The sequence below is a fragment of the Schistocerca nitens genome, chromosome 3, assembly GCF_023898315.1.
Source record: "Schistocerca nitens isolate TAMUIC-IGC-003100 chromosome 3, iqSchNite1.1, whole genome shotgun sequence".
Classification (NCBI taxonomy): Eukaryota; Metazoa; Arthropoda; class Insecta; order Orthoptera; family Acrididae; genus Schistocerca; species Schistocerca nitens.
In genome coordinates, this window is record NC_064616.1 from 275,827,153 (window position 1) to 275,846,165 (window position 19,013).

At 41.9% G+C, this 19,013-nt stretch overlaps 1 protein-coding gene across 7 annotated transcripts in view; it reads left to right on the forward strand.

The window, feature by feature from the left end:
• LOC126248243 (ribosomal protein S6 kinase 2 beta) overlaps positions 1-19,013 on the forward strand; it is a 634,112-nt gene that overhangs the window by 608,108 nt on the left and 6,991 nt on the right. For all 7 annotated transcript variants that reach the window (XM_049949088.1, XM_049949091.1, XM_049949087.1 and 4 more), the window contains 2 exons: positions 10,112-10,350; positions 12,561-12,678. In XM_049949088.1, the coding sequence (XP_049805045.1) occupies positions 10,112-10,350; positions 12,561-12,678 (357 nt within the window). The remainder of the gene's footprint in view (positions 1-10,111; positions 10,351-12,560; positions 12,679-19,013) is intronic.

Here is a 19,013-nt window from a genome sequence, read left to right on the forward strand (position 1 = left end):
TTCTATCGTGCGAAATACTATTGGTTTCACAAAATAATTTAAATTCCTGAAAAGAAAATTCTGTGCTGTTGTCAGTGCTGGTAGATATCAGAAATCCTTCAATAGAAAAGACCTTTGACAAAGCCTCAATAGTTTTTGTGGGAGATATTGATGACATCTGTATCACAGTGGAAATTTGGAGAAAGAATCGATGAGGATGAGCCAGTAGCTTCCAAGAAGCAGTCCAGGAAAATCAGATGTGACCATGGTTCTGATGCCTGTAGACATGGAAAATATTGTCAAGGCAGAGCCAACTGGTGTGTTTGGCACAACATCAAAATGTGTCTGCCAATATTTTTCTAGTAGCAATGCTTATCTGGCAATATATTTGGTATGAAATATCTCCCAATGGCATCTATATAGCACCTGTAGTACATTACATTTAAGGGCTGCAGAAGTAAGCACTCACGTCTTGTCTGGCTCTGAGTGTACCAGAATGCCACTGTAAGTGCATGCCCCTTGTTCCATTAAGATTTAATCAGTGGATGATTGAGTAATTTTTACCACTAGGCCACTCTATTTGAATAAACTGTTTGATTTTAGACGAAACAGGAACTACAGGTGTAAGTTTTGCAATTAAACGGGAGTTTACTGGGAAGTTTTCCACAGTGTCTTCACTACTGATACCTGTTGAGAAACAAACATCAGCTGATAAGTCAAACTTTTTGTCTTACCTTATTGGCAGATGTGAAAGCAAATTGGCATTTGCATGTTGTGCTGAGATCCTGAAAATAATCTCATCGTTGTAACTTGACAGAAGTGGCACCCAGAATTGCTAACATCGAGCTGCCTCTGTAGGAGCAGTACTATTTGGTCTAAAGACAGTCACTGAAGATTTGTGGCCTTTGAGGAGGATAAATTTATGTCCATAAATATAATCATGAAATTTCATGATTGCAGGTACAATTGCGAGAGTTTCTGTGTATAATTTCTTTGTACCACTGTCACAGTCCATGAAGTGAATACAATTGGTCATTAAAAACCATGATGTTGATGCAACAGAATGGTGCCTGTCCCATAGTCTGAAGCATCAGCAGCAGTTGTGAGCCTATTGTTGATATTGTAGGTTGTGAGACATCTACATCTACACCTACGTGACTACTCTGCAATTCACATTTAAGTGCTTGGCAGAGGTTTCATCGAACCACAATCATACTATCTCTCTACCATTCCACTCCCGAACAGCGCGTGGGAAAAACAAACACCTAAACCTTTCTGTTCGAGCTCTGATTTCTCTTATTTTATTTTGATGATCATTCCTACCTATGTAGGTTGGGCTCAACAAAATATTTTGGCATTCGGAAGAGAAAGTTGGTGACTGAAATTTCGTAAATAGATATCGCCGCGACGAAAAATGTCTTTGCTGTAGTGACTTCCATCCCAATTCACATATCGTATCTGCCACACTCTCTCCCCTACTACATGATGATACAAAACGAGCTGCCCTTTTTTGCACCCTTTAAATGTCCTCCGTCAATCCCACCTGGTAAGGATCCCACACCGTGCAGCAATATTCTAACAGAGGACGAACGAGTGTAGTGTAAGCTGCCTCTTCAGTGGACTTGTTGCATCTTCTAAGTGTCCTGCCAATTAAACGCAACCTTTGGCTCACCTTCCCCACAGTATTATCTATGTGGTCTTTCCAACTGAAGTTGTTCGTAATTTTAACACCCAGGTACTTAGTTGAATTGACAGCCTTGAGAATTGTACTATTTATCGAGTAATCGAATTTCAACGGATTTCTTTTGGAACTCGTGTGGATCACCTCACACTTTTCGTTATTTAGCGTCAACTGCCACCTGCCGCACCATACAGCAATCTTTTCTAAATCGCTTTGCAACTGATACTGGTCTTTGGATGACCTTACTAGATGGTAAATTACAGCATCATCTGCGAACAACCTAAGAGAATTGCTCAGATTGTCACCCAGGTCATTTATATAGATCAGGAACAGCAGAGGTCCCAGGACGCTTCCCTGGGGAACACCTGATATCACTTCAGTTTTACTAGATGATTTGCCGTCTATTACTACGAACTGCAACCTTCCTGACAGGAAATCACGAATCCAGTGGCACAACTGAGACGATACCCCATAGGCCCACAGCTTGATTAGAAGTCGCTTGTGAGGAACGATGTCAAAAGCCTTCCGGAAATCCAGAAACACTGAATCAACTTGAGATCCCCTGTCAATAGCGGCCATTACTTCGTGCGAATAAAGAGCTAGCTGCGTTGCAAAAGAATGATGTTTTCTGAAACCATGCTGATTACGTATCAATAGATCGTTCCCTTCGAGGTGATTCATCATGTTTGAATACGGTATATGCTCCAAAACCCTACTGCAAACCGACGTCAATGATATAGGTCTGTAGTTAGATGGATTACTCCTACTACCCTTCTTAAACACTGATGTGACCTGCGCAATTTTCCAGTCTGTAGGTACAGATCTATCGGTGAGCGAGTGGTTGATTATGAGTGCTAAGTAGGGAGCTATTGTATCAGCGTAATCTGAAAGGAACCTAATCGGTATACAATCTGGACCTGAAGACTTGCCTGTATCTAGCGATTTGAGTTGCTTCGCAACCCCTAAGGTATCTACTTCTAAGAAACTCATGCTAGCAGCTGTTCGTGTTTCAAATTCTGGAATATTCCATTCATCTTCCCTGGTGCAGGAATTTCGGAAAACTGCGTTCAGTAACTCCGCTTTAGCGGCACAGTCGTCGGTAACGGTACCGTCGGCACTGCGCAGCGAAGGTATTGACTGCGTCTTGCCGCTTGTGTACTCTACATACGACCAGAATTTCTTTGGATTTTCTACCAAATTTCGAGACAATGTCTCGTTGTGGAACCTATTAAAGGCATCTCGCATTGAAGTCCGTGCCAAATTTCGCGCGTCTGTAAATTTTAGCCAATCTTCGGGATTTCGCGTCCTTCTGAACCTTGCATGCTTTTTCCGTTGCCTCTGCAACAGAGTTCGGACCTGTTTTGTGTACCACGGGGGATCAGTTCAATCTCTTAGCAATTTATGAGGTATGAATCTCTCAATTGCTGTTGCTACTATGTCTTTGAATTTGAGCCACATCTCGGCTAAATTTGCATAGTCAGTTCGGAAGGAATGGAGATTCTCTCTTAAGAAAGCTTCTAGTGACACTTGATACGCTTTTTTAAATAAAATTATTTTGCGTTTGTTTCTGGTGGATTTGGAAGAAACGGTATTGAGCCTAGCTGCAACGACCTTGTGATCACTAATCCCTGTATCAGTCATGATGCTCTCTATCAGCTCTGGATTGTTTGTGGCTAAGAGGCCAAGTGTGTTTTCGCAACCATTTACAATTCGCGTGGGTTCGTGGACTAACTGCTTGAAATAATTTTCGGAAAAAGCATTTAGGACAATCTCGGAAGATGTTTTCTGCCTACCACCGGTTTTGAACAAGTATTTTTGCCAACATATCGAGGGAAGGTTGAAGTCCCCACCAACTACAGCCGTATGAGTGGGGTATTTATTTGTTACGAGACTCAAATTTTCTTTGGACTGTTCCGCAACTATATCATCAGAGTCTGGAGGTCGGTAGAAGGAGCCAATTATTAACTTAGTTTGGCTGTTAAGTATAACCTCCACCCATACCAATTCGCACATTGGGCATTAACAGTTACAGGTTTAATTTGTTAAATGCACATTGTCATTCACTGTTCTGGTTCCATTTGGTGCCTGTATGTGACAACTTGTGCTTGAGGGAGAAACTTCCAATAATAATTAATCTGTTCTAATATGGTGATAATTGCTCATTTTCTCGGAACCAGAAGGTTTTTAATGGTGTCAATATGTTGTGGCATTAGCTTGATGCTGTTCAGACATTATGTGCTGTAAGTATTACACTTCACATTAAAAAAAGATGTACTTTTCTTCTTTGCATTTCAAATTTGCCACTTGTAGAATTTTGAAAGCAGATTCCAAATTCTGTAAGAGTTCCTCTGGAGTTGTATCTGATATAATTATGTCATTCAGGTAGTTCATAGCATTCAGTTTTCTGAATTAATTGTCCTAAATAGTTCTGGAACAACCTCAGTGCACTTGTAGTTTCGAAGGGTAACTGTAATGGTGGAGACCAAATGGAATATTCATCACCATAAATCTCCGTGTGTCTTTGCCCGAAGGAATTTGTAAGTGTGCTTCCTTACAGTCCACCTTGGCATAGTATGCACCACCAGTTAATTTGAACATCAGTTCATGCTGCTTTGGAATAGGATACGAGTCAATAATAGATTGAGAATTAACGATTACTTTAAAATGTCTGCAAACACATAGTGAGCAATTCAGTTTCTATACAGCTAAAACCAGTGTCATCTGTTGGCTGCAGATTACAGCTTCTACAACATTGCTCTGCTCAAGATGTTAGAGTTCCTGCTTTACTTTATCTCTCACCATGAAAGGAATGTTGTGGGTTTCCCAAAATTTTGGCTTCAGCATAATCTGTGCCAATAACCTTTAATACTGCTTGTTGAATCAGAAAAAATATAATATTTTTGCAACAGGTGATCTAACTTTCTAGTTGGAACATCAGTTTGAATTTGGTTTGGTCTGTAAAGGATAAAGTATAAATGAGACTTGTAACCAGCGGAGGAGCACCATGACAAAGCCAGGCCACAGCCAAGTCAGTTGGAGCTGATGAGGGGACTGCCAGTCAGTGGTTTCACAGTGCCACTGTGATGACAGACCACACATGCTGCTGATGCACAATGCACCTGCACGAGTATTAAAGCTCAGTTACAACACCTTAGTGTTACCAACATGTTCCAAATGATTCGGTGTGAGACGAGACACGCTGATAGGTGTAAAAAGCTGAAATCACCAGGGAGAAGCAGTATTCAATCATGGCCAAACCAGCTTGTTATTGTGAAGTCAGCTGGGCAGTGACACCTGGTCTCTGTCAACCAGAGCCTTGGCCATTACTCTGCTGCCACCAAGTCATGAACCAGTGACCGCCTCTTGTCTGCCCACCCTGAAGCTGCCATCAGGTACAAACGAGTGACCACTGCCGGTCTGCCCACCCTGGACAGCAAACGCCCTGCCAGCCACTCGCATCTGCTGTTCATTGGTGCCTCTGTCTCAGTCGTCAAGTCCACACACTAGGTTGACGCTCCACTGAGTAAGTAGCTTGCCTCTCTGTCCCACTGGCTATTACTGTGCCTGCTGCTAACCATGGAATTATTTTATGAGGAATGAAATGCACTGCAATGACTGTACAAGCCAGATGGAGTAATTAAACACTTGGTCATGTTCATGGGAGATTCAAGTTAGTCGATTAAAGAAATGAACTGTGTATATGTCCACTGCTGGTATGTCTACCACTTCTACACATCTACCCTGTCTGCCAAACCACCTACGGACCGTACAACATGCACTGGAAGATTCAGACCCATTGTGACATGCACGGGCAATTCAGATTCCTTCCTGTCATAGATCCCGTGTAAACGGTGAAGCCCAAAACATTGAAGAGATCCAATCCTAGTAAATCAGCTCTTTATTTCTCTTTATTTGAATTGATGGCTATGAGTGCAGCCTGTTCTGTAAATTGTTACATGCAACATTTGTTGGAAACTGTCTCTTTACTGGAAACTTCCGATTGCTATAAGTGAACAGTGACTCCATACTATTAACCACTGAAGTATGTTTCAGTGTAAAACTTTTTTTCTCTCCAAGAAAACGAAACGCATACAGCCATCCTTATGGTGTCATTTATTGTATAGCTACCAGTTTCGGCTCTTCAATGCACCATCTTCAGGCCTTGGTTGATGCTGAAGGGGTGGTCACGATCCACATGTACGATGCTCAGTGGCCAACATAACTGGTTTACTCAGACCATCTGTAATTGTCATGTCTTCTCGCCAACCATCAACTGTCAACTCAGTTATGTTGGCCACTAATGCACTGCATGTATGGATCGTGATAACCCATTCAGCATCAACTAATGCATGAAGATAGTGCACTGGAGTGCCAAAACTGGTAGCTACACAATAAATGAGATACTAAGGACGGCTGTAGGTGCTCAGTTTTCTTACAACAGTGAATGGCCCTAGTCCCCCAGACATCCAGTCAAAAGGGTGGACATACAAAAACTTTTCTTTTTTTTCTTTCTTTCTTTCCTGTCTTTTATTCTTCATATTGTGCAACTCAGCCATATACGCAATCTTTTTACAGTAACGTTGGGAATCGACACAGAATTCATCAACCGACCACGGCATAACAGCCCGGATAATTATAATGGACATTTACAGTAATTGTAATGTGTGTTCTGACAGGAGCAATTGTCTCCTTCGCGTTTTATGATACAGCATGAACACGACTGTAACCAAAAATTCCTGAACTTGTTTACTGACTATTTTTGCAGAGTAGTATGCTCACACTATATTTGTTGGGTTTACCCACATCGGTTGTTTGACAGAGCTGTTAGTTGACATGTAAAACACATCAGCTTCCGTGCACTGTAATGGTTCAGCAGACTTGTGCATTTTTTCATATGCCCGAATCAGTGGCAGAAAGTCTTGTCCCGATGGGTTTGTTAGACTAAGCAGGTACTTCTTCAATTTATTGTCAGGGGAGTGCATGACAGGTGTATTGTGAATTAGTGAATCTGCATAAGATTCCTTACATAACAGTGAAATTTACTCATTTTTTTTACATTTTTATTTTTGTTTACATGTCTTGTTCCGTAGGACCAAATTGAGGAGCAAATCTCAGAGGTTATGGAATGTGTCAGTACTTAAAATTACAACATAAAAGTAATAACAGATAAAATAAAATGTTTATGAACCCAAAAGTTTAAGTAAATGCAATCAACAATATTACATAGGAATCAGCTTAATTTTTCATGGAACTCCTTAGCAGAATAGGAGGGATGATCCATGAGGGAACTCTTCAGTTTCAATTTGAAAGTGTGTGGATTACTGCTAAGATTTTTTAATTCTTGTGGTAGCTTCTTTAAAATGGATGCAGTAGTGTAGGGCACACCTTTCTGCACAAGAGTTCAGGAAGTGCGATCCAAATCCAGATTGGATTTCAGCCTAGTATTAACTGAGTGAAAACTGCTAACTCTTGGGAATAAGCTGATATTGTTAACAAGAAACAACAGTAAAGAATATATATACTGAGAGGCCAGTGTCAGAATGCCCAGACTAGTGAACAGGGGTCAACAAGAGGTTCACAAACTTACACCAATTTTTGCCTGAACTGCCTGTGTCCGACCCAAAGATATTGTTTGAGAATGGGAAGAGTTACCCCAAAATATAATACCATATGACATAAGCAAATAAAAATAACCAAAGTAGACTAATTTTCGTGTCGGACAGTCACTTACTTCAGATACCGTTCGAATAGAAAAAATTGCAGTATCAAGTCTTTGAACAACATCCTGAACATAGGCTTTCCATGACAGTGTACAATCTATCTGAACACCTAGAAATTTAAACTGCTCATTTTCACTAATCATATGCCCATTCTGTGAAGTGAAAATGTCAGGTTTTGTTGAATTATGTAAAGACTGAGTCTTCCTGTGATTTACTTTCCCTTGTCAGATCCTCCAACTGAGTAATCCACTTTTTATAGCTATGATTTGATTTCTTGAAATATTGAAATTCTGTATCTGGTAGCAGCGATATGGACTTGAAAATTTCTGTGCTTCTCAGTCATATTTTTTATGACGGCATAAGAGAGATTCACAAGGTGGTGACAATTTCTGAAGAAGATTAAATACAGTAGGGCTGGAGTTGGCTAGTAAAAAGTATTTTCATTGCACATCACTTGATATCTGACGAGTGATGAAAAGCTGCTCCAGTTATTGAATTTAGCTGTTTTTGGCTGCAAGTTTCTAATCGTGTGCCAGAAAGGGTGACTGTGGCATCTGAAATAGTAGTGGTTATCTTCGACATTCAACCTTGCTTTCTTGCTGGCCGAGATGATGTGGTAATTCAAACAGGGGCAGTAGAGTAGTGAGTTCTGGTTGGACCATGTCTGAAAAATATGCTCAGAGCAATTTACAAAATACTCAAAAATCTTCCTGGAAGGAAAATGGATTAGCAGCCTGAGAATCCGTATTATGCTACCGTATTTACTTGAATCTAAGCCGCACTCGAATCTAAGCAACACCTGAAAAATGAGACTCGAAATCAAGGGAAAAAAAAAAATTTCCCAAATCTAAGCTGCACCTGAAATTTGAGACTCGAAATTCAAGGGGAGAGAAAAGTTTTAGACTGCACCTCTAAATCGAAACAAAGTTGGTTCATTGTAACATGAGACACAATTGAGGTTGAATGGATGAAGATACAGCTACAGTAGTTTGGTGCAAGTAGTAAGCTTAACAGTTAAGCTTTACCAAGTAGCCATTGCTATGTGTCGGGCTCTCTGTCCGTATTTATACAGGTACCCTTCCTTTTTCATGTGCTTTGTCTGGTTTGAATCGATTGCTTATTCTGATAATGAGTGTTTACGACCTGTCGCCGCTCACGTTATGGCTTGTTTTTGTGCGTGCTACTGCGGCTTACAATAAAAAAAAAAAAGGAGAGGAATTGTCTCATAAGCGAAACAATGGCAAGAGACTGCTATTTGTTATTACTTACACTGCAGCTTTCTCTGATAATGATAAACAAGAACCAAATGATAGACTGCGTATGATAGATGATGTTCTGAACGAGAGTTCAGCGAAAATTTTTCTTCGTTTGAAAATCTTTGCAGGTGCCTCTTTGGTACATTACATTTTGCACAGAAATCAGATTCAGCTTAGATTTAAAAATATAGTCAATTGCCATTTCTGGCTGTATCACTATTCAGCATAGGAATAATAAGAGTATAAACATGACGTGATACGTTGCATTGCTGTTGTCTCACACTAGTTTTGTAGTTTATTAGGCAGCCAGGATTTAAATGAGATAGCAGCAGACACGAAAGAATATGTGGCATAATGTTTACATTCTTCTACCTTTTCTTTTAATTTATTTACTGATGCAGAGGTTTTGGTGCCAGTATTTATCTTTGTACCTGCAAAGCATGCCTGTGTAGCACTACATATATTCGATGGCAGAAGTTAGTTGTAGCGGCACCTATCAACATTTTTCAGAACTCCCGCTTACTTTGCTCTCAATTCTATGCCGCAAACGGTTTTTTGGATTACAAAAACCGGAAAAGAAGTGCGGTTTAGATTCGAGTAAATATGGTAATTGCAATACTAAGCCACACAATGTTGCCATGAAATCAAAGGAATAGAACATGCAGTCAAAGGAAAAATTGAAAATAAAAATGCCTGCTTAGTTCTGTAATTGTGGCTCCTGTGTTGGTACTTTTTGCTCTTCACCTTTATTCGTGAGAATAATTCTATGAGTTTGCACTGCCTCATTATCAGTTTTGAGAACTGATGAAAGTGCCATTAATCTGGACTTTGACATGTTGCTACTTTTCCTTGTTGCCAGTGATGGCATGTTGTAACAGAATGCTGCTGTCAATTCAACCCAAACATCCCTCTGTAGTAGAAAACATATTTCTACTCTTGTTCACTAAAAAGGGTGGCAGTATGGAAGCTAGTTATCTGTAATTACACTTGCTTTACAGGGCAGCATTACTAACTGCCAAGTTGAAACTGCAGCCTTCTGAATGGAACCCTTACACTGTGCTCCGTAGTACAGAGAGATTTATGAAAGAAACTCTGAGAACATGAGAACACAGTTCCAAACTATAGTTTGGCAAGATATTCCTTCATCCCACATTCATCTTGGGGAAAATAATGCAATGAGAAAATCAAAGGAACTAGGGCTCATATGGAGGTTAAGTGACAATTGTTCCTTTCGCTCACTATTTGGAAACGTAACAGGCAAGGGAGGAAATTTTTTTTGTTACCAGAAGTATCCTCTGTCGTACACTGCAAGATTGCTTGTGGAGTTTAGATGTAGGTGTAGACATCTATTGTAAATATAATATTTCTTATTAAGTTAAACACAGAGTTCTGAATTAGTTCATTTCATGTGTGATGTTATTTGTGTTAATGCAGTAATCATTTAAATAATATTTATTGCAACTTTTGCTTTACAGGTAGTACACCGTGATCTGAAGCCTTCTAACATTCTGTATGCAAATGATTCGTACACTCCAGAATCATTGCGCATTTGTGATTTTGGCTTTGCCAAGCAGATGAGAGCAGAGAATGGTCTTCTCATGACTCCCTGTTACACTGCAAATTTTGTTGCACCAGAAGTGTTGAAACGCCAAGGATACGATGCTGCATGTGACATTTGGTCACTGGGAGTATTGTTGTATACTCTGTTAGCTGGGTGAGTTATTGCTATCGCAGTACCAAACTTAATTGATGTACAATTTTTAATTGCAAAAATACTTACTCTTTTCCTTCTGTGAATCAGTTCCAGAATGATGCTGTTCAAATCTTTCTTGGCTCCAGCCTTAAAAATGTTTCCAGAGTTCATTTAAATGTTAATTACATGCCATTGTATCCAGGCCTCCCATTTTAAACTTAACCTTAGTGCTGCATAATCTTACTCTTTCTGTATGTCATCTAAAAGTGTGTGACTATTGCTTCAGTGGGCAGCAGTCAGTATCATTTTCAAAATAATAAATACTAGGAGCAGCTCAGGTATGGCTGATGGTTTCCCTGCTGGGGAAGGCTGCTACATCTCTCAATTGAAACTAACATAGACGTCAGGCTATGCAACAGGTCATAACAGGAGCACCATCGTTACACTGAGCTATCAGTTTTTCATTTGTTTTATTTACATTAATTTTCTCTGGTTCACTGAGAAAAACTGCCAGTTACATCATCTGCAGTGTACTTGTTGGTCGTACAAATGAAATACATCTTTTGTTTATTTTCCCCAGTAACTCATATTGAATTACTATGACAAGTTGTGACAAATTTGCTCAGTCAGTGGTTTTGTCAACTTTGATTGTGAGGAAATTTGTCTTCTACAGTTCACTCCTGACAAGATAAGGCATACCTCATGAACCAATTCCAGCAGTTCATTTTGAATTGTTTTGATCAGTCATAACAAAACACTGTTTTGTAATTTTTCAATGTGCTGCTTCAAGATGCTGTAGAGTTCTGACATCAGATCAAACAGACCTCAAAAAATTCCCGAGTTTTTGGAATACTCTGTTTCTTCATGGTACCTCAAGGCAAGCTTGAATTTGTCACAAAATTTAATGCAGTCTGTTTTTTTTATATAATTTTATTGTGTGTCTTTGTATGAACATGGTAAGCACTGTCTAGTTGACACATAATATCCACTTTTCCTATCATTGAAAATTCAGTGAAACCATTTAAATATTTTTCACTGTAATTGTGGTTTTTCACCTTTGAGTGAAAATTTTTTAAGTCTGTAATACCATTCTCACTCTGGCACTATCACTACCATTTGTCACAAGACAGGTGAAACAGAAAAGTGTTACAATTGCGTATATTCCTATGCTTGGATTTACACTGTAATTCTTAATTTAACCTGATAAATTGCACACTGAATTGATATTGTGGTGTTCTCAAATTTGTGATACACTACAGTTATTTATAAGAAAGTGAAACTCACTAAACCCGGGCATAATTCACTCACAAAGAGAAACTCGTTAGTAAGTTAGGTTACCAGCAATTGCGGTCATCAAGCAAAACTAGTGGGTCATATTTCATTAGTGGGACATATTTAATACCAATTTTCCTCTGATCATTCATGAAAGTCTTGCTAGGTGGTGATACATCTGTTGCCATACACTCTAGCAAGACATTTACAAACTTATTCCAGTGGTGGATAGAACAGCCAGTGGCAGGAAAAAAACAATAAATCTGAAACACCGTTGAAACAGTAATACTGAACGTTAATCAATGATGTGTTAAAGCATAATAGAGATAGACAGAGACAGGGATTTGATAGCAAAGTTTCAGCAACTCTGTTTACTCCCTTTTGATGTAAGCAGTGGTATGTGAAAATTGTGTTGAGGTTGGTAGGACACCCTTAGGCTGTAAGACCAGAGCCTTTGGGACACACCTAAGAGATGTACTCGGATGAAGCCATGCCTTCCAAACCTCTGCTACATAGAGCTAAGTGACATTTCAAGGTGCAGCCTTCAGGATAGCTATTACCTGTTCAACATACATTGTTTGATATCACAAATCAGTAGTTCCAAAAATATTGACTGGTATTTTTGAATCCATGTGGGGAAAAATGCGTAATGCATTGTGACAATTTAAATTCTGTAATATGTTATTGAGAAATTTATATTAATATGTATTTTGGGACAGCTCTGCCTTGGAGCTTTCAATTATGAACTGCACCTGGACCAGCTCTATGTTCTCAAGGACAGTTGAAGGTGTAATAAACATTATACTTTGAAGCTGATGAATGTAACTGCATAAAATGTGTTCTATGTATTGGCACTGAAAGTTCTATGACATTAGTGATACGTGTACTGACCTGATAGCTTCTATTTCCTCTATCCAGAAACTTTTTCAGCAGATTGCATCTCGTGTACTTCATTGCAGGCATACACCATTTGCAAACCAGCCAACTGATTCTCCTGGAGAGATCTTACGAAGGATTGGTGAAGGAAGATTTGACTTAGAATCAGGAAACTGGATATCAGTATCAGTGAAGGCCAAGGTAAGAGAAGTCATTCTCTCTCTCTCTCTCTCTCTCTCCCTCCTGGTAGTTTTGAGGAAGGACATCGAAAGTTTAGTAACAATTTTAATATTTTTATCTGTGTTTCAACCTCAGTACCTCGAGTTTTGTGAGAGTTGGCTTTACTCTCTTCATTATTTGGACAGTCATTTATAGTGGACTATCATACTGGGAAGCAGAAAAAAAAAGGTTCAAATGGCTCTGAGCACTATGGGACTAAACTGCTGTGGTCATTAGTCCCCTAGAACGTAGAACTACTTAAACCTAACTAACCTAAGGACATCACAAACACCCATGCCTGAGGCAGGATTCGAACCTGCGACCGTAGCAGTCGCACGGTTCCGGACTGTGCGTCTAGAACCGCGAGACCACCGCGGCCGGCCTGGGAAGCAGAAACCATGTTAGGATGAACATGTGCAAAGATCTATCTCCAAAGATCTAGTCCTCTCAGGGGGCTCACGGTTCTTTCGTAAGTTTGTGCATGGTGCACATGAGGTGTCGAGCTATTGCAGGCAATGCTTCCTTCCTTAACTGCATTTCTTTCACTTTGCCCTCCCTCCCTCTTCTCGCTGCTTGCCGTTGCTTCCTCCTTTACCTCTCTCGGCATTGTGATTTATGTCAACCTGGCTATCCTCCTGGTTTCCTGTATTGGTTGCAATTTTGTTCCCTTTGCCTGTTGTTTCATCCTTTCTTGGTGTTTAAGTCCCTGCTTGAGGTTTGACCTCCACTTCAAAATTTCCGGTGTGAGCCATATGGGGAAGAACTCCCTTCCTAGCACCTACGGTGTGGATTTCGTCTCCCTCCTTCCATCTCCTCTCCCTTCCCCACTATAGCTCTCTTCTACCTTGCTAGGTCACCAACACATGTAGTCAGTCCGTATGGTGGGGCTGTTATGTACCCATATGGCTGAGCCCCCTGACAACACAGGAATCACACTACTGATACCTGAGCAGTTTTCTCCCCATGTATGTCAAGGAGTGGTTGCTTATCTTCTTGCAGCATTGGAACTCCTGGCAATGGGTGCTGTGCTAGACGGTCCACGCTGTAGCTGGGTAGTGCCCATGGGGAGAGCCCCTGGTCGGAGTGGACGGTATCAGGGTGGATGCTTGGCACATGAAACGTATCAGGCTGCAAAAATCTGGCCGTTCTCAAATGGTCATCTCTTTGAATGGTTAAGGGTCATTGAATGCTGCTTCGTATGACTTGGCAACCTTCCCTTCCCTGGCTATACATACCATGGGAGGAGAGCCTAATGTAGAGTGGTGCAGCATTCATTTTGTTGGACGTGTGCAGAAGGGTCGCAAAGACAACCGCTCCGATACTGGTGCTTTCAATCTAGCTTTTGAGGGGGATACCCTCCTGGAGAAGGTCTAGGTTATGTGCTACACCAAAAGTATGAGAGACTCCATCAAGTGTCACTTTCTTCAAATTTTCCATCTCTTCCTTCATTTTTTCCTCCTACCTCTTCCTTACCACTGCCCATCCCTCTCTCCTCTCCCCCTACGCTGCAGTTCCCAAGACCTTCCATCGGGGAGCTGCTCCCCTTTCCCCGCCGAAGAAATGCCCCCCTTCTTTGGCACCTGCCAGTGATCGGGCTCCCTCTCGGAACCCCTCCCTGGTGCCTCTCAGGCCAGAAGATTCTTACCACCACTTGGCCATGAGACCCACAATCTGTACGCCCCAAGGTTGCCCGCTCTATTTCGGTTCCAAATCTTGCAGAAGCTTATACTCCCCGTGTGTGCCCTGCCCTCCTCCACCTCTGAAAGAAAAGAAGAAGAAGAAGAAGAAGAAGAAGAAGAAGAAGAAACAACATAAATCCCAAGAGAAGACCCCACCCCCCGGTGCCCCCAGAGGTGCCATTTCCCACCTCGCAACCTGAGTCTGACATCTTATTTGTGGACTTCACCCTATCCTTGTCAGTGAGAACTACTGACTGAGTGACATGACCTCCTCTCGACTTCTTTATATCTAACCTGGATTCTCGCCACATGATAATCCAGTGGAATTGCAGCGATGCAACGGATACTATCGTCACCTACCGGAAATGCAACATCTTGTCTCCTCTCATTCTGCGTTCTGTCTTGTTCTTCAAGAAATGCATTTCCCTGATGACCATTATTGAGCATTCTGTTGGGACCGTGCTGACCCTGGGTAATGTCTGGTGAGGTCTGCATTTTGGTTCACTCCAATGTCATTAGTGACTGGATCCTCCAATTAGCAGTGTGGAAATGATAGTGGTTTGAGTGCAAACAATCCCGGCAATCACCATTTGCGATGCCTACCTCCCTCCCAGGTAGGCCATTTCCTTATGTTGCACTGTTTACCTTAATCCAGCAACTCCCACCCCTGTTCCTTCCTTGGGGACTTAATGCCCACAGTCCACTGTGGGGGAGTGTGACTTCAACAGGTAGGGGTATCCTAATTGACCAACTTATCATGTAGCTCAATTTGTGTCTCCTCAATGATGATTCCCCTAGCCACCTCAGTGCTGCTCCTGGCACCTTTCCTGTTATCGATCTCACACTCTCGTCCCCTGCTCTTGTGGCTTCCCTACATTGTTCATCCCATTATGACCTTTGTGACAGTGACCACTTTCTAGTGATTATGTCGTTCCCCTGCTGCCGCCAGGCAGAAAGGCCCCCACGTTGGGCATTCCATAGGACCAATTGGCCTTTATGTGCATCTGCTGTGCACTTTGACACTCGAATTCCACTGATGTAGTCATGCAAGGCATCTCTGTTGCTATTCTTCATGCTGCTGTTCCCCTATCCACAGGTCCCCCTTGCCGTCGACTGGTACAGTGGTGCACCAAGGATGTCACAGTTGCTGTCCAGGACCACTGACAGGTTCTGCAGCGATTTAAGGAACACCCTTCACAGACCAAACTCCTCACTTTTAAGCATCTCTGTGCTAAGGCTCATTACCTTATTAAGTCGAGTAAAAAGGAATGCTTGGAGCTCTGTTTCCTCCTTGGAGACATATGCCTCTTCATCACAGATTTGGTCCAAGCTCCATAGCCTCCTGGGCCACCAGTGACAGTCAGCTGTCCAGGGTCTTAACCTCCAAGGTGCTCTGTGCACTGATCCATTGGTCGTGTCAGAACACCTCACGACACACTTTGCGATGGCATCGGTGTCCTCTTCGTACTCTACTAGCTTTCTCTAGCAGAAATGCAGAGTTCAACAGACCCCCTCTTCCTTCATCCTGCACCACGATAAGCCCTATAATGAACCCTTCACTGAATGGGAATTGTTGCAGGCTCTTAGCTCTTCACGAGACCCGGCCTCAGGCCCGGATTCCATCCACAGTGAGATGATCCAATACTTGGACGTTCCCCAGAGGCAACATCTCCTCAGGGTCTTCAACCATATTTGGCTCACGGGTGTTTTTCCGTCACAATGGCGAGACAGTATAATTAACCCCGTCCTTAAGCCCGAGAAGAACCCAACATCTCTAGATAGCTACCGCCCAATTAGTATGACGAATGTGCTTTGTAAACTGTTCAGAAGGATGATCAGCTTCAGATTATGTTGGGTACTCGAATCTCAGCGCATTTTATCCCCATATCAGTGTGGCCTCTGAGCAGGACAATCTCCAGCTGACTATTTACTCAGATTGGAATCGGCCATCTGACAGGCTTTTACTCACCACCTGCATCTCGCCGTGGTCTTCTTTGACCTACATAAGGCATACGACATGGCTTGGCGCCATAACATTTTGGTTACCCTCCATGACTGGGCCTTCCATGGTCCCCTTCAGATTTTCATCCATGAGTTTTTATCTGATGTTGGCACTTTACTCTGTGTGTGACTTTCGCCAGCTTTATTTCTTTGTTGATAGTCCTCCTCGGTGTCGATGTACTGCATTGTTATACGGACTGAAAAATGGGGGGGTGGGGGGGGGGGGGTGGAAGTTCAACACTGACGACTGTAAATGATGTAGCCGACAGTTGGACAGTTGGGGTTCACAGTTCCTTACTTTCACTGTTCATCCTCCTCCCCCCCCCTCCCCCCAATATTACACAGTTAATATGGCCAGTTCACTATTGGTTAACTTTTGATAAGCCTCATTAATAGTTTGCAGTAAATACCTAACCACGCAGTTCACTATGTCTCAAATAGGTTGAACAGACACTGTCATTGTTTTAACACACGGCGTATTTGTGTTACACTTATTTCACTGTTAAGTTGATGCATTGTTGTTGATCTAACCAATACAAGTTTCTCATCTGAAAATCGGCCATTGACTGACTGTCTGAAGACCAAAAATCAGGCCTTTGTATATCCTCACAATAATAGGTAGTGAAACTATACATTGTTCAATGTTTAAGTTACAGAAATTACAATTAAAACGTAACTCATTCAGTTGACGGAATATATAGAAAAAAATCCTCCTTTTAAACACTTAATTTTACTATAAAGGTTAGGACGAATTACTTGTTTAAATAATGAAATTAACAGATATAGTTACACAAACAATACTTTTGACAAACCTGGTAATTATTTTGGAGTTAATTAAGGCTGGCTTTGCGAATGTGTTTTCGAATAGAGCCAAATAAATATTTCAAGAATCCTAATAGTAGTTCTTACTAATGTTTATAGTTATTACAGAATTTATATTTGTTTATAAGTCAACAATAGAATTTAAGCCACTAAACGATTACTGATTTCACCCTGCAACAAAAGATATTAACTATGAATAGTCAATATAAATTAGGAAATTGATGACATACACCAAACTAAGCGCAAAATTAGATCTGGCACTATATTTCTTAAGACTGATGGCCAGCCTTTATCTTTTATGGAAATGCAGATTATACTCATGTACGTTAATAGTAATTAGGCAAAAATGAAAATAAAATAAATTTAAGGAAGCAGATGGCAAAACAAGAGAGGAAGTAAAAAGATCAGAGCTTGCTTCATCACAAACGCACCTCAGGTTCAGGAGAACGGTATCCCACAGGGTTCTGTGCTAAGTGTCACACACTTCCTCAGTGCCATCAATAGGCTTGTGACCTCTGTTGGGCCTCTGGTTACCCCGGCACTGTACGTTGACAGATTTTTGCATCTGGTGCAGCTCCCACTCAATAGCATCTGCTGAGTGCCAGCTCCAAGGCACACCTGACAGGCCTCTTTGTGGGCCACATCCCATAGCTTCCAGTATTCTCCCTCCAAAATTCGGGTTAAACATTTTTGTTGTCGACCCACAGTACACCCAGTCCAGAACTTTATTTAGGCAACCAACTCCTCAGTGTTGTAACACAGTCTCATTCCTTGGGTCTTACTTTTGATAACAGGCTGACACGGCTGCCCCACATTCGCCACCTAAAGACTGCATGTATGCGGAAGCTTAGTGCTCTCCACTTCCTGGCCAAACATTATGGGGTGCAGACCGTTCCAGTCTCCTCCATCTGTACTGTGCTCTGGTCTTGTCCAGACTAGATTATGGTAGTCAGGTTTATGGCTCAGCGGCTCCTTCCACTTTGAAACTGCTCGACCGTGTTCTTCATTGTGGGGTGCATCTGGCTATTGGTGTCTTTCGCACTAGTCCCGTTGACAGTCTCCTCATAGAAGTGGGGATTCCCCTCTACACATGCAATGGAGCCAACTCCATGTTCCTTACGCCGTCGCCATTCGCCAGTTCCCTGACCATCCTGTGTACCCTGTGCTCTTTGCCAGTGAGGGATGTCGCGCTCCTAACACCCACCCACGGGTGGGATATTGCTGGTTGGTCTTGGAATCTCCATCTCCACTTAGTGGACTGCACCCGTGTCTTTCCTCGCATACATAACCCCCCCCCCCCCAAATGATGCCTATACCATGGATCAGGACTGATCTGTTCCAGGGTCCTAAGGTCTCTGTCACTCCTATGGTTTTCCAACGTCCTGTATGTGTCGTCCTTGCAGAGTTCTAGGATGCCACCATCTTTTACACTGATGGTTCTAAGACATTGATTAGGTGGGATAAGCTTCCACATCTCCTACTGGCTTTGAACACCATTTATTGCTGGGATCATGTAGTGTGTTCACAGCAGAGCTTCGAGCCATTCACAGAGCCCTCCTTTTTGTTTTTCAGATCTCCCTCCACAGTCTTTTAATTTATTTAGACTCAATGAGCAGCCTGCAGGCTATCGACCGATGTTACTGTTGTCACCCTCTGGTCTCTGCTATCCATGACCACCTCTCTGCCCTTGGGCGTGCTGCTTGTTCAGTTGTCTTTCTCTGGGTCCCAAGTCATGTGGGCATCCCAGGGAATGAACTGGCTGACCGTTTGGCTAGAGAAGCAGATACTTACCCCCATTTCCTTTCACGATTCCAG